General features: G+C 45.8%; 1 protein-coding gene across 7 annotated transcripts in view; it reads right to left on the bottom strand.

The window, feature by feature from the left end:
• Window positions 1-15,006, bottom strand: part of REEP1 (receptor accessory protein 1) — a 137,002-nt gene extending 121,996 nt beyond the window's left edge. For 6 of the 7 annotated variants that reach the window (XM_070798800.1, XM_070798803.1, XM_070798801.1 and 3 more), the window contains exon 1: window positions 14,804-15,006. In XM_070798800.1, coding sequence (XP_070654901.1) covers window positions 14,804-14,835 — 32 coding nt within the window. In that variant the 5' untranslated portion in view covers window positions 14,836-15,006. Of the gene's footprint in view, window positions 1-14,659; window positions 14,777-14,803 lie in introns of those variants that run through there. The other variant, XM_070798804.1, reaches the window with a different exon arrangement.
• Window positions 15,007-24,801: the final 9,795 nt, after the last annotated feature.

The following is a 24,801-nucleotide window of genomic DNA, read 5'->3' as shown; positions in this document are numbered from 1 at the left end:
AATACACAGGCATCAACAAACATCAAGTAACTGAGAATAAATCTAAAAAATGATACATAAGATATTTACATTAAAAATTATAAAATTATATTGAAAATCTTTAAAGACCATAAACACAGATAGAGACCATGTTTATGGATTGGAACACTCAATACCTCAAGAATATCAATGTTACTACAATCAAACCCCCAAAAGATTTTTGAGTGAGCATGTGTATGTCTCCGTGTCTATGCATCTGTGTTATAATTTTAAGATAATTCAAAACATGTATATGGAAGAGAAAGGGCTAAGGTACTTTTGAAGGTAGGGGGGACTTGCCAGGACAGATCCCAAGAATTTTCATAAAATTATGGTAATGAAAACAGTGGTATTGGTACAGGGCCAGACAAACTGTTCAAAGGAACAGAATAAAGAGCCCAGAATAGACTTACACATCATGGAAACTTACTTTATGACAGGCTGGAAATCACAGATGTAAAGAGACAGGACACACTTTATAATAAACGGTGCTATGACAATTGGTTTTCTTTATAGAAAAAAACCTCTCTCATCCTATTCCACATCATACACCAAAATCATCTCAAAATGGGTTAAGAAATTAATGTGAATGAGAGAACTATTAAACTGATCGCTAGGAACAATAAAGGAGAATAGCATCATGATTTCAGGTAAGTAAGGTTTTCCTAGGACACAAAAAGTATAAATTGTAAATGAAAAAATTGCTAAATCCATTGCAATCACATTAAGAACTTCTGCTTATTAAAACACACCACGAAGAAAATGAAACAATAAACCAGAAACTGGGAGAAAACATGTGTAATGCATAGTGACAGAGGATTAGCATCTAAAATATTTAAAGAACTCCTACAAATCAGTTGGATAAGGATAAGAGAAAAATTGGCAAGACTTAAACAGGCTCTTCACAGAAAAGAGAACATGAATGGGCAATAAACATATGAAAAGATGTTCAACCTCATTAGTATTCAGGGAAATGCAAATTAAAACCTATAATGAGATTCCATTCTGTACCCACCAGACTGGCAAAAATTCCCAAGTGTGACAATAGCAAGAGATGGTAAAGACATGGCACAACTGAAGTAATATATTTCTCTGGAGAAAAACCATTTCAGAAGGCAAATTATAATGAAAAAATGTGGAGACTTGCCAGGCCAGATACCAAGAATTTTCGTAAAAGTTACGGTATTGAAGACAGTGTGATCCTGGTGCAGGGTCAGACAAGTTGATTAATGAAATAGGATAAAAAGCCCAGAAAGAGACCCATACATCTAGGAAACTTAATTTATGTTATCTGGCCTAGTGAAAGATACATATACCCTATGTGTCAGCCTTTCCATTCTTAAAGAAATCTGTGCACCAGTGTACCAGGAAACACACACAAGAATGTTCACTGCAGAAATCCTTTCCTTTCACAAGCAAAAGAGAAAAACAAAAATCTAGGAAGACCCCAGATGTCTGTAAACAGTGATATATTGATACAATGAAGGTAATTTTCTATGTCTTAAACTGGTTGGCGAGTAAAGGAGCATTCATTTATTATCCATTACTGTGTATCGTAACCACTTCTTTGTAATCTTTTCTACTGACTCAATAATTACTTTTTACAAATCAAGGAGAATCTGGAAATAGACACAAAGTAAGAACATCAGAGTGTTCTTTCTTTAGGCTATTCTTTTTTTAGATTCTTTTTTTTATGTAGACCATTTTAAAAGTCTTTATTGAATGTTACAATACTGCTTCTGTTTTATGTTTTCTTTCTTTTTTTTTTTTTGGCCCTGAGACATGTGGGATCTTAGTTCCCCAAACAGGTATGGAATCCACACCCCCTGCATTGGAAGGTGAAGTCTTAACCACTGGACTGACAGGGAAGTCCCTTTTTAGGCTATTCTTAACTCCCCTCAGCTTAGCGGCAGCAGAACCAGCAGTTTGGTGGGCTGAATTTTTTTTCCATTGTCCTTATGCTCCGTTGTGTCCAAGTCTTTGCGACCCAGTGGACTGTAGCATGCCAGACTCCCCTGTCCATGGAATTCTCCAGGCAAGAATATGTGGATTGCCATTTCCTTCTCCAGGGGATCTTCCCAACCCAGGGATCGAACTCCATTCTCCCACATTGCAGACAGATTCTTTACCATCTGAGCCACCAGGGAAGAGGCTGGATTAACTTCTATCAGATGCTGCAGGAGTAATGCTGTTCTAGGAACAATGTTTATGTTAATCTCTCAGCTAAGGGTACAGAGACCATGCAGAATGTGTTTATTTAAACCCTAAATCCATATAAGGACAGGGCCATAGAAGGTTTCAAATTCCCAAGGGAGAGTTTCCCCCTACCAAGAACCCTGGGCAAGACAGACAAACTTCACTGCCATCTTCCTGTGCCAGTGGGTCTATGCTTTTACTGAGGACCCACTCCAGTACTTTTGCCTAGAAAATCCCATGGATGGAGGAGCCTGGTAGGCTGCAGTCCATGGGGTCGCTAAGAGTCAGACATGACTGAGCAACTTCACTTTCACTTTTCACTTTCATGCATTGGAGAAGGAAATGGCAACCCACTCCAGTGTGCTTGCCTGGAGAATCCCAGGGATTGGGGAGCCTGGTGGGCTGCCGTCTATGGGGTCGCACAGAGTCGGACACGACTGAAGCGACTTAGCAGCAGCAGGCTGCAAAATGCCCTTCAAATCTGAACTATATGCAATGTTCAGCTCTGACTTATTACCCCCACAGACTCAAGGCCCCTCTTTCTCTACTGAGATACTAAAATCAAGTTAGGCCAGTCCCCCAGGATGGTATATTAAAGATGGCTGCAAATTACTTCTCCCCATCCTATGGAGAGGGAGAGTCTAAACTCTCTCTCTTCAAATCTAGGATGGCCTTAGCAACTTGTTTGGCCAATAGAATGCAGCTGAAATATTGTCCTGGGACTTCTGAGACCAGCTGATGGAAAGTTTTGCAGGGGGCTTCCTTGATGGTCCAGTGGTTAAGAATTCACCTTGCAAGGCAGGGGACACAGGTTTGATCCATGGTGGGGGAATTAAGACCCCAATGAGGTGGAGCAGTTAAGCCCGGGTGGCACAACTAGAAAGTCTGCAAGCCACAAGGAAAGACCCGTATGACAGTATCATGTGGGATCATGCAGGATCTTTCATTGTGGTGCAGGGACTCTCTAGTTGTGAAACACGAGCTTCACAGTGTGCACGCTTAGTTGCTGTGGGCTCAGTAGTTGCAATATGCAGGCTTAGTTGCTCCATGAAAAGTGGGATCTTAATTCCCCAACCAGGGATCGAACCCACATTGTACTGCACCAAGACCAGCCAAACTCTTAACAACTGAACTACTAGGGAACTCCCTCTTGGACACTCACTTTTGCAGCTCTGAGCTACCATGTAAGAAACTTGACTATTCCAAGGCCTCCATGCTGGAGAAATCACATAAAAAGACCAAGTGGAGAGGTCTTGGAACACATGAAAAGTGAGAGATGGCTAGTCTGCCACTTGTTGCCATTTGCATCATCCCGTTTGAGACCCAGATACCACGGGGCAGAAATGAGTTTTGTGGTTCGTGTCCTGCCCAAATTCCTGAACACAGAGCCAGAGGAGATGATAACAAAACGGCTGCTGTGTGAAACTAAATCTCAGGGTAGTCTGTTGTGCGGCTGCTGCAGGACTAGTTTACAGCCCAGCAAAACAGATCTCTCTCTGTCCTGTCTCTTGGCAAATTTCTTACTTAAAAGTCTGGCTATGTTTTTAGGGGATCACTTAGATTTCATCCACAAGTTTTAGAAAAATGTTTCATTCAGTTTTCTTATAGGAGGAGTTTCAGGCTATATAGTTTTCTACACTGCCAGAGGCAGAAGCCAAATCTTTCATTTAACAGATGAGAAAATTGAGGCTTATAGAGGTTAAGCTATGTGTCACAGTCATGAATCAGGGTTCTACAAACCTAGGTTTAAAAAAGGATCTTCTAGCTGTTCTTACCTCCTGGGATGGCCCACACTGAGTCTGTGGAGTGTTTCTCTCTAAATAAATCCACTTCTTACCGATCACTTTGTCTCTCACTGAGTTCTTTCCATGGTAAAATATCAAGAACCCGAGTTTCATTAATTCCTGAGACGAGATGTAGTCTCAATTAAAAGACTGTGGGTTCAAGTCCCAATCTGAGTTATACAGTTTCACTTTGACATCACTTATTCTGATCACAAATCTCAGGGACAGGAGCTCCTCTGTGGGGCATGCAGATGGTGGACAGGGCATGACAACACACCAAGAGGACCTAGTCATCATAAAGAATTTAAAAAAAGATCTTCTAACCCCAGAGGGAATACAAAGTCATCATTCATATTTTTATCTATTTATTTATTTATAAATAGAGGCATACGGGATCTTAGTTCCCCTCCTAGGGATCCAACACATGCCCCCCTCACCCCACCCTGCAGTGGAAGCAAGGAGTCTTAACCAGTGGACCACCACGAAAGTCCCTGGATATTTTTTAAACACCAACTATGAGCTTAGAACCACTCTAGACACTAAAAAAACAGCTACAAGATGAAACAGGAAAAAAGTCTCAAAACAAACCATGGAGATCATATCCTAGTAGAGAGATTGGCCAGAAACAAGAAAAGAATTAAAAGCTAGTTTCCAGTAGGGATGAGAGCACAGAGGTGTGGGTGGGGGATATCTTGGAGAAGGTGATCAAAAGAGGCCTCTTCTAAATACATGACATGTAAGCAGAGACGTAACAGAAAGAGGGAAAGGGCCATGCGTGATCCAGGACAGTGTGTTCAGGGCCATGGCCCATCCACTCCAGGGTGTTCTGGGCAGAGGGCACAGCAAGTGCAAAGGCCTCTGGCTGGGACAAGCTTGTCACCCTCCAGGAACAACGAAGATGATGGAACTGAGTGAGCGATGGGGGAGCAGTACCAGGTGAGGTCAGTGCAGTGGGCAAGGGCTGGGCCTTGCTGAGTCTTGTTGAGAATGGGGAGGAATCTGAATTTTATTCTCTGTGTGACGGGAGATCTTTAGACAGTTTTTAAACAATAGGGGAAAGCTATGATCTATTTTATTTTATTTTTTGAAATCTTTTCCCTGAATAAATTATACTCCAATAAAAATTACTTTTAAAAAGGAATATACAATTTTTAAAAAAGGAAAAAATATTTTCCTTTATAATATTTATTTATTGAAGTATAGTTTTTTTTTTTAATTTATTTGGCTGCACAGGGTCTTAGTTGTGGCACACAGAATCTTTTAATTATAGTGGGACCTCTTTAGTTGCGGCATGCAAACTCTCAGTTGCGGCATGTGGGATCTAGTTCCTTGACCAGGAATCAAACCCAGGCCCCTGCTTTAGGAGCATGGAGTCTTAGCCACTGGACCACCAAGGAAGTTTCTATTGAAATATAGTTGATTTACAATAATGTGTTAGTTTCTGGTCTATGGCAAAGTGATTCAGTTATATAAATATATGTGTGTGTGTATGTTATATGTATGTGTGTGTATTCTTTTTCATATTATTTTCCATTATGGTTTATTACTGGATACTGAATATAGTTCCTGTGCTATATGGTAGGTTCTTGTTTATATATATATATAAGTTTTATTTTTTGGCCACATTGTGCCATACATGGGATCTTAGTTCCAAAACCAGGGAACAAACCCATGCCCTCCGCAGTGGAAGCATGGAGTCTTAACTGCTGGACTGCTAGGGAAGTCCCAACTATCCAACAGGATAAAGAAAACAGGTCAGAAGGAGAGAGAAAGATTTTTCTACTGTGAAGAGGTAAAGGAGTATGTTAGCACTGTCCTGATAGCAATAGGAAAAAAAATCCCATCTCACCCCAACTTTAACAAAAAAAGGCCATGTAGAGGTTTGCAAAGCTGGTAAGGATTCATTCATTCAACATATATGGTGGTCACTGGGGCTGACTACAGATATTTCGTGAGATTGAAAATCTCCACCCAGTTGAATTCAGGCTTGGTCATATGATCTTCTTTGGCCAATGAAATGTGAGCAGAAATGACACGTGTTACTTCTAGTTAGAGGTACTTAAGAGCTGGTACGTGACTCTCCATTTTCTTTCCATACTCCAGCGAATCCTGGTGCCTTATGTTGTAATAATAGCACCTGGAGACAAAAAATACTCAGTCAGCCTGAGCCTCTGGTGATGACCATGAGCAGAGTGCCTCTGCCAACCCACAGCGAACAGGCAGCATAAAACAAGAAATAAATCTTTGCTGTCTCTAGCCACTAGTATTTAAGGGTTATTGCTGCAGCATAACCCGGTCCATCCTTACCACTACAATAAACGTTTAATTCACATAAGCACTACTTGGGACTGCCCTGGTGGTCCAGTGGTTAACGCTCTGAGTTCCCAATGCAGGGAATGCAGGTTCGATTCCTGGTCAAGGAACTAAGATGTCACATGCTGCAAGGCACAGCCAAAAAAAACTACAAGCACTATCCAAGGCCTTCATTGTAGGATGTGGGACAGATCAAGGAATCAAAGGAGGAGCTGCAGGAACCAGAGCCTGAGAAACCAGAATCAAGACTCTGGTGCCAGCTTCCTGCTTTCTATTCCTGCATCTCATCCCTATTTACCTCTGCTTTGCCATAATTACCTTCTTCGGTCTCTACGCATTCTTCTCATGCCGGCTAGCCACCAGCAGTCCCACCTTCATATCTTTCCAGTTCTGGGTCCTCCAGGCAAGTCTATTCTCTCTCAGCTTCAAATCAAGAAACCCTGGGGAAGGGTCTACGGGTTCCATTTGGGTTACATACCCACCCCTGAACCAATCTCTGTGTCCATGAAAATGTGCAGCTCGGCCTGAGTCCCTGCCCACGTCCACAGTGGAGTGGAGTAGAGGGAGGTAGGATGGGGTATGTTACCAAGTGGGAATGGGAAACGTGTTTTGAAGCCCAAAGTGCCATCCATATCCCTAAAGGAAGTGGAAAGGATATGAGTGTACAAGTACATGAGAGAAGCCAAGGGAGAATGTAACTGAGCTGAGACTGTGAGAGGCAAAGGAAAACATGGCATACGTGTGATCACCCGAAGAGGACAGAGGCAGACTACAGAGCCGCGGGCTGGACAGCTCCCTATGCTGGTATCAAGGAGGCATCTGTGGTGTAGTGCTGCCACGTAACTGACAAAGCCTGGTGGAGACAGGACATGAGGAGGGGATGTTAAGTCAGATAAAGGATGTTGCTCTCTGTTTACTAATTTAGGGAACAGTGGGATGGATCTTCCATGATGGGGAACAGGCTAAGTTTGGAAGAGCAAATACTGAACTAATCTGTATGCTCCATTACCATCTTCCCTATATGAATCCTTATTGGTCTCCTTCACCAGTGAGCCCAACTCAGGTTTATACCCCATCTCAAGACTGGTCCCAGGCAACCTCCTGTCAATTATAAGAGATGAAACCCACCGGCCATCCTGGTTGAGGTATGCATACCAGGCTTGGGAGCTATAATATCAGGTTACCTGTCCAGATTCTTTCAGACACCCCTCCTGTGTACCAGATACTTGGTTCTTTATATTTACTTTTTCTCTATAAATCAAAGGAAAGGCCCCCAGGGCAACTGAAATGAACCAAAGGGAAAACAATGTACTTCTGTGTGAAGATGGGTGAGATCTGAAAGTTCAAAACAAACCATATGTATGTAACTATCCAACTTCCAATCCATCAGGGCCTTCCCAAGGCCCAGAAGTGAGAGGAAAATATTCTCTTGGCCCAAATGCAAACTCTCTTAACACTTGTTGGTTCTTGGAAAAATTTCCACAGACACCAAGAATCCTGGTCACCAGTTGGGCATGTGCATGGCTCTTTGTTGGCAATAAAATTCCAAAGATGCCAGGGACTTCCCTGGTGGTCCACAGGCTAAAACTCTGTGCTCCCAACGTAGGGGACCCAGGATCAATCCCTGGTTGGGGAACTAGATCCCACTAGGCTGAAGCTAAGACCTGGCACTGCCAAATAAATAAACAAAAATAAATATTTTTTAAAACTTCCAAAGGCTATTGCACAGTCAAGTCTACCCCACCTCCCACCCTCTTGAAATCCCTTGGACAACACACTCACATACACACACACACACAATACAGAATAACAACCTTTCCAGGTGGCTACTTGAGGGCCTGATCCTCCCTTCTCTCATTCTACGCAGGGCTCATTTTCCGTGCAGATAATATATACCCCAAGAAGGACAGCTCGCTTTAAGAGGAAGGGGAGGACTAAGCCATTACTAGCTCGGTGAGACTGTCACTTGTCAGCTACCCTTCAAATTAAGACCCAGCAGGAAGAAGGGCACAAAAGCTACTTCCCAGCAGGCAGGCAGGATTAATAAACAAAAATCAGGGCAACAGAATCTAAGCTGATATTTTTCACTTCCTTGCGGATACTTGCCCCTGTTTATAAACAAACATGGTGCATATGGGCCAGCTGGGGGATCTGGGGAAAAGGAAGGGGCCCAGAGGAGCAATGGCTCTTGGAATGTCACCAAGAATGATGCTGGTCAAAAATCTTGTCTCATAGACCGGGAGCTGGAGAAGGGCATGGCAACCCACCCCTGTAGTTTTGCCTGGAGAATCCCATGGACAGAGGAGTCTGGTGGACGACAGTCCATGGGGTCGCACAGAGTCAGACACGATTTGGCTACTAAACAACAACAGGCCGGAAGCAGGGCCCTAGCGTGGGTATGAGTTGCCCTCAGGACCCTGCCGGCAGGTCAGATCAGCACTTGGACTAGAACCTGGCATCCTTCCTCTCAACAGTCCAGCTGAAACGTTCACCAGGCTGCTACCCTGTGCCACACCCAGTGCCAGGAGCGAAATCATTAACCCACCTGAACCCTCCATTAACAGGATCACATTTCTGCATTCTACTTTTCAGAGCAGGCCCCAAAGAAAAAAGCTTATATTTAAGAGTGTATGGTTTTTTCTTTTTTCCATTTGTGTTGCAATAGTTGGGGAATATCTCGAGGACAACCCACATTCCTTCCAGACTCCTCTACGTGTCTATTCCCGACCCAGAGCATACAGAGCACACTCCAAATCCCAACCCTAGGACTCAGCTAGATCTTCAGCTATCAATCCAAGACTCTGTTTTAAACATCAGACTTTCACTTTCTAAAAACTAACATTTTTTTAAAGATGTGCAACGTGGAAAAGTGGCATTTTTCAGCATGTGTGTGTGTGCTTGGTCGCTTAGTCATGTCCAACTCTTTGTGACCCCATGGACTGTAGCCCACCAGGCTCCTCTGTCCATGGGGTTTCTCCAGGCAAGAATACTGGAGTGGATTGCCACGCCTTTCTCCAGGGGATCTTCCTAACCCAGGGATCAAACCCAGGTCTCCCGCATTACAGGCGGATTCTTTACCATCTGAGCCAATAGGGAAGCCAAAGAATATTGGAGTGGGTAGCCTAACCCTTCTCCGGGGGATCTTCCTGACCCAGGAATTGAACCAGGGTCTTCTGCATTGCAGGTGGATTCTTTATCAGCTGAGCTACCAGCGAAGTCCATTTTTTGGCATAACTATTGGTTATTTAAAATTATTGGTGAATTAGGACTCTCTTTTTCCCCATGCAATGAGTTGGAGTTTTGGTCTACTAACCCAGTAAATGGCTTCCTTGGTGGCTCAGTGGTAAAGAATCCGTCTGCCAATGCAGGAGACTAGGGTTCAATCCCTGGGTCAGAAAGATCCCCTAGAGTAGAAAATGGCAACCCACTCCACTATTCCTGCCTAGAAAATCCCACGGACAGAGGAGCCTGGCAGGCTCCAGTCCATGGAGTCACAAGAGTCAGACACAATTTAGTGACTAAACCCCAACAACCCAGTTAAGTGGTAGGAAGCTCTGCATCCATTTAGCCAACAGCCTGGGTCTCAGACAAAATTCTGTCCAAGGACTTTCTTAGTGGTCCAGTGGCTAAGACTCTGAGCTCCCAATGCAGGGGGCCCAGGTTCAATCCCTAGTCAGAGAACTAGATCCCACATGCTGAACTAAAGATTCCATGTGCCACAACTGAGACCAGGTAATCAAATATATAAATATTTGATATTTATCAAATCAAATATATATCAAATATAAATATTTATATTTAATATTTTATTAATATTTTTATTTTATTTTTATTAATTTATTAATTTTTATTTTATTTTAATTAATTTATTAATATTTTATTAATATATTATTAATATTATATATTAATATATAAATATAAATATTTATATATAAATATAAATCAAATATATAAATATAAATATATCAAAAAAATTCTGTCCAGAGACAAGGAGGCAATACCTGCTCCTTGGAATAAAAGCTTCAAGACAATGCATTCCCCCAAGAAGGTACAGAGGACGCTCTTTGTGGCCCCAACTCCCCCCAGTGCACACGAACTTACCCTCCACAGTTTGAAATTCGTTCACACCTAGGCCTTGAGTGGTTTGGAAAGAAAACAAAGTATTTTAAAGAAGGCAAGCAGCCCAGGACTAAATGAGCTTCCGTGTTCCACGCAGTTATCAACCAGGTTTTAACAAAGCCAACTTTGTTGTTGTTGCTGTTTAGTTGCTAAGTCATGTCTGGCTCTTTGAGACCCCACAGACTATAGCCCACCAGGCTCCTCTGTGGGATTTTCCAGGCAAGAATACTGGAGTGGGTTGCCATTTTCTCCTCAGGGGATCTTCCCGACCCAGGAGTGGAACATGCATCTCCTGTACTGCAAGAGGATTCTTTACCACTGAGCCATCAAGGAAGCCCTAAGGGCTACCTTGCTACTGCACTAATATTTCTTCCTTAATTCTTCCTAGCTAAGTGAAGGGACTTAAAAGGAAGACAGCTGGCAAGAGAGAAGGATCTCAAATCGGTTCCTGTTTCAAGAGCTTTGCCCATTGGACACAAGCCTGTGCCAATGCCCACTAACCTCCGTCCCCAGAGAATAACCCTGACCAGCTCCCTGGCTTATCCCAGGGCCTCTGACCTCATTCAACACAACCAACATTTACTGAGGGCACTGTGGTGCCAGGGACTTCACAAAAGAGCCTTGGGAGGGGGCAAGAGGTGGGAGAGGAAGAAAAGCCACCACCACTGCCCTCAAAATGCTCACAGTCCATGGCAACACAGACAGCCACAAACACAGCTGGCTGTCCCCAGACACCATCAGCTTGTCTTGACGCCTCTGGTTGGAAGGAAGATACTCCCTCCCCATTTTCAGAACACAGTGATAGGTCTTCCTTACACATTCTTTGATGTGACAGAGGCTTACCAAATCATGAAAAGATTGCTTACAGGAAAAGGGACTTGTGGACAAAATCATAGGACTTCATACTAGAAGTCTTGAAAGCTTGAATGACATCATTTTAGGTCAAGGGCTGGCAGAGGTGGAAAAAGCACTGACCCCAAAATCCAGTACCTGTGTTTTTCTCCAGCTCACCTCCTGCCCTGAGGCAAAGCACACTTCACTAAGAGTTTTACAGATGAGGGAAGGACTGGTTCAGCAGTTTTTATCAGCAGTAAAACCCACATAGTTTCCAAATTACATTTGATCCAGAACCCCAATATATAAAACAAAGAAAAGGGATCAGGGCTGCAAGCCCAGAGCCAACCCACTAATGCTAGGTGGCCACCAGGGCAGCCAGTTTGAAATCTGTAGGAATAACATCTGAAAGCTCCTTCCAGAATTTGTACACCCTCGCTTGGAGGACAGAAGGAGGGGATTCTCGTTGACTGAATGCTTTCAGTGGTCCCTGACAATTTATCAGTCAAGGATCATTGAAATCTCTGCAACAGTAACATGAGTTCAACTAGTGTTTGTGAACTAGTATCTCCTTGGATCTGAGCTGTGAACTGGGATGTTGGCAAGAGGCAGAATTGGGTTTTGAACCAAGGGTTTTCTGGCTCCAAACATGGGATTTCTACTCTTTGCTAAGGGGTGTGTGAAATGTGGGCTGAATCAATAATCTCCTTGAATGGTAAATACAAGCATACGTGCATATGTATATTTGTACATACCTAGGAAAACACATCTTGACAAATATACCTCTTAAAATTATCATTAGCTGGGCTTCCCAGGTGGCGCTAGCGGTAAAGAACCTGCCTGCCAATTCAGAAGACAAGAGAGGCGGGCGGATTTAATGGGTGGGTAGGGAAGATCTCCTGGAGGAGGGCAAGGGAACCCACTCCAGTATTCTTGCTTGGAGAATCCCATGGACAGAGGAGCCTGGTGGGCTACAGTCCTTGGGGCAGAAAAGAGTCAGACACAATTGAAGTGACTTAGCACACACGCACATATGGTAGCCATGTAGATGATTTATAGTCTATATGGTCTATATTTTCTAATTTTCCTATAATGAATAGGTATTTTTATACAAAACAGGTACTGCTTATTAAAATGGTTTTAACAATTCACAAATGACACATGTTGGATTTCTGCAGAATTGGGGGCTGGAGGGATAGGTGGTATCTCTGAACTTTTGGAGTTGACAGTGGGAATAACAACCCCACATTCCAAAAACTCCCCCTTGGAGTAGAGGGCCCTGGGCTAAGGAGCACTTCTCATGGTCATTTAACAGCTGGGGAAGGAGAGGGTGGGATGAATTGAGAGAGCAGAATGGACATATATACATTACTATGGCTCAGACGGTAAAGAATCTGCAATGCAGGAGACCTGGGTTCCATCCCTGGGTTGAGAAGATACCCTGGAGGAGGGCACGACAACCCACTCCAGCATTCTTGCCTGGAGAATCTGTACGGACTGAGAAGCCTGGCGGGCTACAGTGCATAGGGTTGCAAAGAGTTGGACATGACTAAGCGATTAAGCACACATATGTAAAACAGCTAGTGGGAAGCTGCCGTATTACACAGGGAGCTCAGGCCAGTACTCTGTGATGACCTAGAGGTGTGGAAGGGAGGGGGCAGGGAGGCTCCAGAGGGAGAGGATATTTGTGCACTTATGGCTGATTCATCTTGTTGTACAGCAGAAACCAACGTAACACTGCAAAGTAATTATCCTTCAATTAAAAATAAATAAACAAACAAAACATTCTCTGAAATGAAACTGTTCACTTCTGGGAAGTGTGGTTATTTTTGAAAATAACAAGTCCCTAAGACCCCACCCAAACCTATGCCTCTCTTCTCCACTCCTCTCAGGGGCCTCATATATAAGCTGAGGGTGCTAATAAAATTAAAGATGGTCACACGGACCCCTTATGACACATGGACCTCAGAAAGCCTGGCTCCTCAGTGTTCCAGCCCCAGCCCAGCAGGACCTATGGAGAGTGAGCCCTCCAGCCTGGCCAGCTCAACTCTCTGGCCCCACCCTGAAGTCCCCCCAGAAGCCACTTGAAAATATGACAATCACAGCACTACTTCAGAAAAAAACAAACAAACAAAAAACCACCCAGAAGGCAAGACAGGCCTTGATCGGGCACAAGGTGGGGCCAGCCACCGTGCCAGCCACTTCCCTGGGTTATTCATGCCAGCCCTGCCCGCAGAAATCTTCTAAATATTTAACATGCCACCTCTAGGTACAGCACAAACCCCCAGCAGGCGGCAACAGCTGCAAGGACAGGCCCGCAAGGAATGAACAACTCGGGGGGCTGAAAGGCACATGCACTGGCTTTGGGAGGAAAGCCCAGAATGGTGGCCGGGAGACAATGCTGAGTACTGCTTCCCAAAGCGGCCCCTGACCGGCTTCTTTGAAAATCAGGAAAGAAGGGTAGGAGATGGGAGGTGTTCCTAAACGTGGAGGGTGATGGTGCAGAATCAACCGGAGTCGGGAGCCCCTCTTTCTCAGACAAAGAAAAAAACAGAATCGCACCACCTGGCCCCCCTTCCCAGACCAATTTCACCCCGGTTCCCTGAGCAGGTGGCAAATCTGACTCAGGAGAGGCTGGTCAATGAAGGGGAGGAACTCGAATAGATGGCTCTGTCTACCTCCAAAGGAGGGCAAATCCACGAGAGAAGGAAATCTTCAAAGGTCTAGTCAGCTCTGGGGCTTGTCAGAACAGAAAACGCCCCCCACGCCCACCCGCGATGACTTCACGCAGGCCTCACCCCGGATGACTCTGCGCTCTCCTGCAAGGCCGAGGAGGTGTCATCGCCACCGTCAGGGTGGCCGTCTGTCACTTGGAAATTGCCCGGAGATAGATACCTGTCTATCTCTCTCCTTCAAACCCCCCGCCAAAGGACTCAGACAAGGGGACGCGAGATTCAGAGGTGTCCTTCTCCGTCCCACTTCCCTTGGCCGCTGTCAATTTGAGAACCCTAAAAAGGAGTCTTTTTCAACCCCCTGGGGAGCCCCGCCTCTGCCTCTCTGCCCTTCTCCACGACTACCCCTCCAGGCAGCGCCCAGGCTCTGCTGTCAATTTCACCCGACAAAAGCGTAGCGGCGGGGCGATCCCAGGCCAGCGTTTCTCCCCCAAGAAGAGGGACGCGTGTCCCCGCGGCGCGCCCACTCGGGGCCTCTACCAAGCCCATCAAGCGGGGGAACAAAGCGGCCGGGCGCGGCGACAAGCGGCCCCCGGCGCAACCCCGTGCGCCCCAGCCCTAGCGGCCCCACCCGCCGGTCCCCGGAGCCCCGGGCCCGGCCCCGCAGGGCAGCAGCCGCGTCCTGCGCCGCCCGATCGCCCGCGACCTCGGCAGCTACTGTACCTGCTAAATTTAGCGGCCGCCGGGTATTAATAGCCGGAGCCACCCGGGCTGGCGTTCTGCAGGGGCGCGCGCAGCCCCCGGGGCCGGCGGCGGCGAAGGAGGGAAAGGAAGGAAGGAAGGGACGCGGGGAAGGAGGCCACTTACACCACCAGCCTGGAGATGATCCATGCCACCATGGCGGGGGCCGGGCGGGCGCAGCTCGGCAACGCGGGGCGGCTCGGCTGCGGCGCTCCGGGCACGTCCGTCCGCGCACGGCCGCCGCCGCCAGACTGAACGCGCCCGCCGCCCTGCCCGGCGCTCGCGCGTCGGCGCAGCCGCGGCACGTTCCGGCGGCGGCCCCAGCCCCCCGGGGCACCGCGGGCCCGCGGCGATTGGGCGGCGAGAGGCTCGGGCAACCGCGGGACCCGCCCCGCCCCGCTGGCCCCGGGTCCCCCGGTTAAATTCGGGCGGTTCCTCAGCGCGCCCCGGTGCCCCCGCCGTTCACAAGGGGACCCTGCGGTAGCCTAATCGGCAGGACAGAGACCCCGGGGCCGCCCCACCCTCTGTGCTCCGGGGGATAAACTGAGGCGTGGACTTTGGGAATCTGTGTCCACCTGTTCTGATTGGAATACAGTCATCCCTTGCCCGGATACAGCGCTGGCCTCGTAAGGGACTTAGTTGTATCCACATCTGACTGCTCCAATTGTCCCCCCGCAAGGCGTTATCTGTCTAAGAAACAAATCTGGGCCTGTGTCTCCTGTGCTTAAAATGCTGAAGAGTTCCTACAAAATCTGGTCTCTGCCTACAAACTCACAGCTACCACCATGGCCCAGATCCCCGCTCCGGGCCTTTTTACTTCAGGCATTTTGGACTTAGACCACGTTGTCCCCTTTCCCCGGTTTATACACTCCATGCCTTGTCTCCTTCTTCAAGGCTCAGATAAGGGTTATTTCCTAAGGACAGCTTTTCCTGGAGGCTGCTCCAGCGTCTCTGTGTCGAAGTGGCTCCAAGTGACCCGGAGGAAGAGAGAAGCTGGTATTGCCTAGCGCCAGTGCCCTGTGGAGCCATTTTGGAGTCTTAAGCAAAAGGGAAAATATGCATCTAGAGCGTTTGTTTTGTTTTTAAACATTGCACTAAATGTGATTTATCTTGATAACTGCGTCTTGTGGCACGCCCTTACATTTTGCCACTGAAAAAGTGCCTTAACCTTCTCACCCAAATCCTGGCCCTTACAGATGTGCTCCCTGGTACATTGTTCCACGTGAGCTTGAAAAATCTTTGTCTACTGCGCCTGCCCTTGGCTGCTGCTTTCCTCACTGCCTCCATGGTGCCTTCTGAGAGCCTCTTCTTTGCTGATGCGATGTCATGTATAATTCAGTGTCAGATGCCAGAGACACAGAAAAGAGCTAGCTTGAAGCCTTCTTTAAAGGAAACTTGCCCAAGACAGCTCCCTAGCAGAGGAGAGGAGACCTCAGACCTTGGAAAGAGGCTGGAAACGTTCCTTCAGAGGGAGCAGAGAGACAGCGAGGGTGAGATACAGGCAGAAAAAAGACCTTGCTCACAATAAGGGAACAGGAGACAAGACATTCTCTATGATAAGGGGTCTCCAAAGAGCACATGGGCTTTCCCAGGTGGCTCAATCAATGAAGAATCCGCCTGCAATGCAGGAGACCTGAGTTCGATCCCTGGGTTAGGAAGATTCCCTGGGGAGGGAAATGGCAGCCCACTCCAGTATTCTTGCTGGGAAATCCATGGACAGAAGAGCCTGATGGGCTACAGTCCACAGGATCACCAGAGTCGGACACAACTTAGCATCTAAACCACCAAAGAACCCATAAAATACCTGTAATAGAGTTGTTGTTGTTTTAACGCTGTTTTGACCCAGGTTTGAGGCCCAGCAGGGACTAGTCAGTTTCCCTTCATCGGCAGCCAAATAAGTCCACACCCCACCACCTGCCTTATCAGACTCTGGCACAGGCCACCATAACCCAGCTTATCACTCTGGGGCCAAGTACCAGATGGCCAGGGACAGCTTCTATGTCCTCGAGCCCACCGAAATTATTCAAATTAGCCAGTCCTAAACCTGTTTATCCTGCCTTGCTTTTTCCTTCCCACGGAAACCACGATTTCCCTCCGTCTGTCTGCCTTGTCATCCACCCCCCTGTTTACAGTGAGTAGCCCTATGCGCAGGGGTGCTCTGTCCAGGGAACCGTGAGTATAACAAAGCTGTAAACCTTTCTGCTTTCTCCCTCCTGATCCAGCCTCATCATACCTGACTCAAGGTACTGTGGTGAACATAGTTGTTGTTGCTCAGCTGCTAAATCATGTCTGACTCTTTGTGACCCATGGACTGTAGCCCACCAGGCTCCTCTGTCCATGGGATTTCCCAGGCAAGAATACTGGAGTGGGTTGCCATTTCCTTCTGCAAGGGATCTTCCCAGATCAGGGATTAAATGGATGTCTCCTGCATTGATAAATGGATTCTTTACCACTGAGCCACCAGAGAAGCCTGGTACCCCACAGGAGAAAGCTTGGAATACCTACTAGACAGATCAGGACAGTACCAAGCTAATAGGAATTTCCTCCATCCCCTCCCTGCACCCAGGTCAGAAAATGCTGTTAGTGGTGTTGGGGGGTGGATATGGAAGGAAAATTGTAGTTTAAAGAGAGACTTCTGGTGGGAAATTAGAGAAGCTGGTCACATGCTGTTTCTCTCCTAGTTGTTTTTGTTGTTTAGTTGCTAAGTCGTGTCCAGCTCTTTTGTGACCACATGGACTGTAGCCCTCCAGGCTCCCCTGTCCGTGAGATTTCCCAGGCAAGAATACTGGAGTGGGTTTGCTAATTCTTCCTCCTGGGGATCTTCCCGGCCCAGGGATTGCACCTGCATCCCCTGCATTGGCAGGAGGGTTCTTTACCATTGAGCCACCAGGGAAGCCCTTCTCTCGTGAAGATGCCCCCCATTCCTAGTAATAGAATTATCAGGTTTGACTCATGCACACAACTGGACATTTTCATTAATGAAATGAGACTGTTCTTGGGATTAAAATATTTGAAGATCTTTCTGTTATCTGAAGAGTACCAAAAAGCTAGTGGGACCAACCAGATTTCATTCAAGGGTTGGGAAAAAAAAAAACAAAAAACAAACATGTTCAACAGTACAAACAGGTAGCGGAGGGGAAAGAACACAGAGAGAAGAAAGTTGCTTTTCTATTTCTTTCTATCTCTTTCAGGGTAACTGTTACATATGTTAACTCTCTCCTTCATAGACTCCTTCCAGTTTGTCCTTGACCCTGGAAAACTTCAGGCCAGGGGAATAGATAGAGCCTTTGAAACAATGAGACTCTTGCAGCCCTATCAGCTGGTTAGCTTTAAGTTATTTTTCACATGAATGGCTGTTGCTGTGGATACTTAGGTGGATACTTAAAATCTGTTTCCCCCCTGTACCCTTTCTTCTGGGAAGATCAATCCATTTTGCATTGAGGAGTGATTTTCCCCATCCTCCAATCTTTTTTTTTAATTTTCCGCCCTTCAAATGTCATTTTCTCACAGGTCCTGTCCTTGCTACCTTGACTGGCCACGGGTGAGCACTGGGCACAAGCTGAGCCAAAGTTCTCCCCTGGGATTTTTAAAGTTGAAAATAGGAAAGAGAGACTTCAATTTTTCATCCATTTATATGAAGTTCTAGTCAAAACAAAACCTTTGGCTCTGCAAATTCTAGCTTTCTCCCTAAACTATCAGAGTAACAGAAAATACATCAGTGTTTCCCAGATGCCAGGAATGGGGAAAGGGAATTGACTGCAAAAGGGCAAGAAGGAACTTTTGGGTGATGAAAAAAAATTGACAATGATAGCATTTTCAGTGAGAAATATCAAGACAATATAGTGCACTTTTCATAAAGCTAATGTATGCCATCTAAAGACCATCTCTTATTCTGAGATTGTCTTTTATACCTTTGGGGTTCCTAATATGTCCTTTCTTTTATGACATCATGGTGATAGCAATTAGTGGTTGTTATTTTTTTAATGTCCTTCCTGGCAAAGTAAAGAACTACCAAACTAATGCCATTCCCTTCAGTTTCTTCCTTTTTTCTTTTTTTTCAAGTGTCATTGTTGCTTGAAATTCAAAAGTCCAGGGGCCATTGCTGTGCCCTAGTCCTTGGGTATCATGGACTCAAGAGGTGCATAATTGGACACTTGACATTGTTGTAGGGTTTTGCGTTTTTGTGTCTTTTTTTTTAATTTTTCCATCTTCCCTTGTAGAACTAGCATATGTGTTGATTTATAATTTATACCCCACCTGTTTCCATAAGGATTCAAGGCTGCAAGACAGTTTTTCCCCTGGCATCCCCCCAGACTCTTGTAACGGTTACTGAGTCACATGGGGCCCTTTCCTGGGTGCCGACAGGATTCAAGCAGCAGGAGTGGGAGGATGAGGCATGATCTTGTGCTATCTATTGCGGGCAGAGCTGCCACATTGCCGTTTGGCAGGGCGCAGCAGGGAAAGGCAGAGATTGAGACCAGGGGCCCTTGGCATGCGTCCCGGCCCAGCCCTCAACTGTGGACCGGCAGCTGCAGCGTCTGTCTCCTGTTCTTCAGACGTCTATCTTTAGGCTGTAAAGCTTTGACTTAGGCCACACTCTTCCCTTCAGGTGACTGGGTGCTCTTGTCACCCCCCCCTTATAAATGACTACCCGTGATAGGACCCCAAAACTTCTTGGGAGAATAATGTAGCAGGAGTTGAGTCTGCTCTCTGGAGGAATAGTGGCTGGATTGAACCCTAGTTCTGCCTCTTACTAGGCATATCATGTCCTTGGGCAAGCTACCGAACCTTCGTAGACCTCTGTCTCCTCACATGTAAAGTGAGGGTGATAATAGAAGAACATACGTCATGAGGTAGTCATGAAACAAGGCCTGGGGACTGCCCTAGCGGTCCCAGTGGCTAAGACTGCACTCCCAATGTAGGGCATCCAGGTTCAATCCCTGGTCAAGGAACTAAATTCCATGTGCCCCAACTGAGTTCACCTGCTACAACTCAAGATCCCACATGCTGAAACCGAGACCTTGCACAGCCCCCAGAAAAACACAAACAGGGCCCAGGAAAGGCCATTTAAAACCACCGTGAGGACTTCCCCGGTGGCTTAGTGGAGAAGAACCCGCCTGCCGGTGCCAGGGACACAGGTTTGGTCCCTGGTCTGGGAGGATTTCGCATATTGCAGAGCAACTAGGCCAGTGAGCCACAAGTACTGAGCCCAAGCTCTACAGCCTGCAAGGTGCCACTACTGAGCCCACGTGCTGCAGCTACTGAAGCCCATGAGCCAAGAGCCTGTGCTCCGCAACAAGAGAAGCCATTGCAATGAGAAGCCTACACGCTGCAAAAAGAGTGACTCCTGCTCATCACAACTAGAGAAAGGCCACTCAAAGCAATGAAGACCCAGGGCAGCCAAAAATAAAAATATGATTGAAAAAAACCCACAGTGAGATAGCCCACCCACCCGGGAGAACAACTAAAATGAAAAAGAATGACAATACTAAATGCTAACGAACAGGAAGCACAAGTAAAATTCATACGTTTTTGACGGGAATGAAAAATGACACAGCCACTTTGGAAAACATGTTGGCAGTTTCTAAAATGCCAAATGTTTTTTTAAAGATTTCATTCATAAAATGAAGTATTTTAAAACACATACAATGCATAAATATTAGAAGATGCATATCTTTACAAAAAAAGAAATATGTATTTACCAAGTGGCCCAATACGCATTTACCTCCTGGATATTTTACCTAGGAGAAATAAAAGCATACGATCACACAGACTTGTACACAAATGTTCTCGTGCATGTGTGTGTTTAGTTGCTCAGTCGTGTCCAACTCTTTGTGACCCCATGAACTGTAGTCTGCCAGGCTCCTCCGACCATGGGATTCCCTAGGCAGGAATACTGAAGTGGGTAGCCATTCCCTTCTCCAGAGGAACTTCTTGACCCTGGGGTCGAACCCCAGTCTCCTACATTGCAGGCAGATTCTTTACCACAGAGCCATAGTAGCATTATTTGTAACTGCTAAAAATGTAAACAATGTAAATTGCCATCCATAGGTGGATGGATAAACAAAATGTGGTGTTTCCATACAGTGAAATACTGCTCGGTTGTAAAAAGTCATGATCTACTGATACATGCAACAACATGGATGAATCTCAAAAATTTTTATGCTAAGAAAAATTTTAAAAAGCCAAAAAAAAGGGTACATATCATGTTATTCATTTATTTTAAAAAACTCTCAGTTCAGTTCAATCAGTTCAGTTCAGTTGCTCAGTCGTGTCTGACTCTTTGCCACCCCATGAATTGCAGCATGCCAGGCCTCTCTGTCCATCACCAACTCCCTGGAGTTCACTCAGACTCACGTCCATCGAGTCAATGATGCCATCCAGCCATCTCATCCTCTGTCGTCCCCTTCTCCTCCTGCCCCCAATCCCTCCCAGCATCAGAGTCTTTTCCAATGAGTCAACTCTTCACATGAGGTGGCCAAAGTACTGGAGTTTCAGCTTTAGCATCATGCTTCCAAAGAAATCCCAGGGCTGATCTCCTTCAGAATGGACTGGTTGGATCTCCTTGCAGTCCAAGGGACTCTCAAAAGTCTTCTCCAACACCACACTTCAAAAGCATCAATTCTTTGACACTCAGCCTTCTTCACAGTCCAACTCTCACATCCATACATGACCACAGGAAAAACCATAGCCTTGACTAGATGAACCTTTGTTGGCAAAGTAATGTCTCTGCTTTTGAATATGCTATCTAGGTTGGTCATAACTTTCCCTCCAAGGAGTAAGCGTCTTTTAATTTCATGGCTGCAGTCACCATCTGCAGTGATTTTGGAGCCCAAAAGAATAAAGTCTGACACTGTTTCCACCGTTTCCCCATCTATTTCCCATGAAGTGATGGGACCGGATGCCATGATCTTTGTTTTCTGAATGTTGAGCCTTAAGCCAACTTTTTCACTCTCCACTTTCACTTTCATCAAGAGGCTTTTTAGTTCCTCTTCACTTTCTGCCATAAGGGTGGTGTCATCTGCATATCTGAGGTTATTGATATTTCTCCCGGCAATCTTGATTCCAGCTTGTGTTTCTTCCAGCCCAGCGTTCCTCATGATGTACTCTGCATATAAGTTAAATAAGCAGGGTGACAATATACAGCCTTGACGTACCCCTTTTCTTATTTGGAAGCAGTCTGTTGTTCCATGTCCAGTTCTAACTGTTGCTTCCTGACCTGCATACAGATTTCTCAAGAGGCAGGTCAGGTGGTCTGGTATTCCCATCTCTTCCCATCTCTTTCAGTATTTTCCAGAGTTTATTGTGATCCACACAGTCAAAGGCTTTGGCATAGTCAATAAAGCAGAAATAGATGCTTTTCTGGAACTCTCTTGCTTTTTCCATGATCCAGCGGATGTTGGCAATTTGATCTCTGATTCCTCTGCCTTTTCTAAAACCAGCTTAAACATCAGGAAGTTCATGGTTCACGTACTGCTGAAGCCTGGCTTGGAGAATTTTGAGCATTACTTCACTAGCATGTGAGATGAGTGCAATTGTGCAGTAGTTTGAGCATTCTTTGGCATTGCCTTTCTTTGGGATTGGAAAGAAAACTGACCTTTTCCAGTCCTGTGGCCACTAGGGAAGACAAATCTAATCTAGAGTGACAGAAAGCAGACTGTTATTTATATAGGGTAGAGAGAGAAGACTAGGGGAGAGCAGAAGGGAATTTTGAGGTGATAGAAATGTTCTCTGTATATATATTGTGATGGATGCAGCCCAGTGTATGCATTTTTAAAAATACAACCAGGGAGGGAGGTTCAAGAGGGAGGGGATATATGTATACCTATGGCTGATTCATGTTGAGGTAGGGCAGAAACTAAGACAATATTATAAAGCAATTATCCTCCAATTAAAAATTTAAAAATAAAAAAAATACAAACAACCATACACTTAAAATGTATGAATTTTATTATGTGGAAATTATACCTCAGTAAATTGATTTTTTAAAATCTACCTGTTTGGGACTTCCTTGGTGGTCCAGTGGTTAAGAATCTGCAAGAATCTGCCTTCCAAAACAAGGGACACGGGTTCAATTCCTGGTTGGGGAACTATGATTGCACACGCCAAGGGGCAGCTAAGCCCCTGTGCCTCAACTGAAGAAGGCCCTGTGCTGCAGCAAAGACCCAGTACAGCCAAAAGTAACAACAACAACAACAAACTACCTATTTGTATATAACACGGTGCTCTAGCTGAAAATTGGGCTAAGGAAGGGAAGACAGATATAAAGTTGGGGAGAGTGAGGATGAGGTAGAACCCATGAGCCTGAGCCAAAACCCACAAGGATGGACAGGAAGCCATGTCACTCACTCATCACCTCCCACCCCGATGAAGGGAATCCTGCAGGGGAAGCTGACCTCCTTTGTCACAGAGCTTAGCACACACCTGGCTCAGCAGTCAGAGAAACTGAAGGAAGAAGCAGGACACGATGGAGCAGTGCAGGCCTGGATGGCTGCCACAGTCACCAAGGTGAGAAGCGAGAGTGTGCAATAAAAGCAACTGTCCTGACCTCCCACGCGGAAGAAATAATATGACTGCTGCTTCAGTTTGGACCTCCAAATCTCAGGAAAAGTCTCTCTTGGCCCAATTCAGCATAAACATCCAGGGAAGGGAATTCCAGGAAATTCAATTTAGGCCAACCAAGTGGACACATTACAAAGCCAACCTTGAATTTACAGTTTCATGTCTTAAAGCTGGTAGGTAGTTCTCTAAGTGTTCATGTTGCTATTCTCCCTATATATTTTGTATGCCTGAAATGTAGTTTTTATAATTTTATTTATTTATTGGTGGTGCTGGGTCTTTGTTGCTGCCAGTGGGCTTTCTCTAGTTGTGGCAAATGGTGACAACTCTTCCTTGCGGTGTGCAGGCTTCTCTTTGCGATGGCATCTCCTGTTGCAGAGCATGGGCTCTAGGGTGCGGGGCTTCAGTAACTGCGGTGCACAGGCTTAGTTGCCTCACGGCACGTGGAATCTTCCTAGACTGGAGATTGAACCCATGTCCCCTACATTGGCAGGCAGATTCTTTACCACTGAACCACCAGGGAAACCCCTGCCTGAAATGTTTGATGATAGTTTAAATGTTCCTACAACTGGGGTGTTGTATCTTGTTGGTTACACCTGCCCCTGACCTCTACAGCCTATACATTCGGAATCACAGATGTGGCTGTTGAGACCCCTGGTCACCCAGCCGGCAAGGGGCAGCACTGGGACCCAGGCCAGCCTCCCATGCTCTTTGTTCTAGAGCAGGCTGCCTTCAGCAAACATGAGTTACAGGTGACCTAAAGAGGTGGCGGCTACAGTGTACTGTCTTTTTACTTAATTTTCTTGTTTAGCATCCGTCTCTCATCACTAAAATGTAAGCTCCAAGAAAATAAGGACGTTTGTCCATTTTGTTGGTACATTAATCTTGGACTTCCCAGCCTCTGGAACTGTGAGAAATAAATTCCTATGGATTAAGCCACACAGCCTATGGTATTCCTGTTATAACAGCTCAGGCTTCAAGGTCTTCAAGGTAAGAACCCTGCTTTTTTTTTTTTTTTTTGGCTGTGTGGTGTGGCATGTGCGATCTTAGTGCCCCAACCAGGGATTGTACCCTAGCCCCCTGCATTGAAAGCGCAATCTTAACCACTGAACCACCAGGAAAGTCCCAAGAGCCTAGCATTTTAAAAAGAGGTGCTTGGAGACAAAAACTTCATCTTGGGCAAGGAGGGAAATTCTTTGGGGGTAACTCTTCAGGGTCCATAGGACCTATGGGGCCTCTGAACTCATCCCACACGAGTGAAGCTACTAACGTATGCTTCATAAGATAACATACTAGAGAAGCAATGCTGATTAAGCAACGTGGACCGTGCTGCAAGTCAGAATTTCCAGAGTTCTGCCTGCACAACAAGTGAGCCGTTGATCTTGGAACAAATTACTACCTGTTTGAGCCGCAGGTTTTTGTTTTCCATCTGGAACGTAGAGGAAATTATCTTTGCCCTGCTTACATGTAAGGCTGTGAGCCTCAAATGAAACTGACCCATGAAGTCTTTAACATGATTCCCATTATTCCCATGAGATGTTTGTTCATTCCTAGAACGGAAAGGA

Source organism: Bos indicus, chromosome 11, assembly GCF_029378745.1.
Source record: "Bos indicus isolate NIAB-ARS_2022 breed Sahiwal x Tharparkar chromosome 11, NIAB-ARS_B.indTharparkar_mat_pri_1.0, whole genome shotgun sequence".
In the NCBI taxonomy this organism is placed as follows: Eukaryota; Metazoa; Chordata; class Mammalia; order Artiodactyla; family Bovidae; genus Bos; species Bos indicus.
Note: the sequence above shows the minus strand (reverse complement) of the source record. Positions and strands in the feature narration are given on the sequence as shown.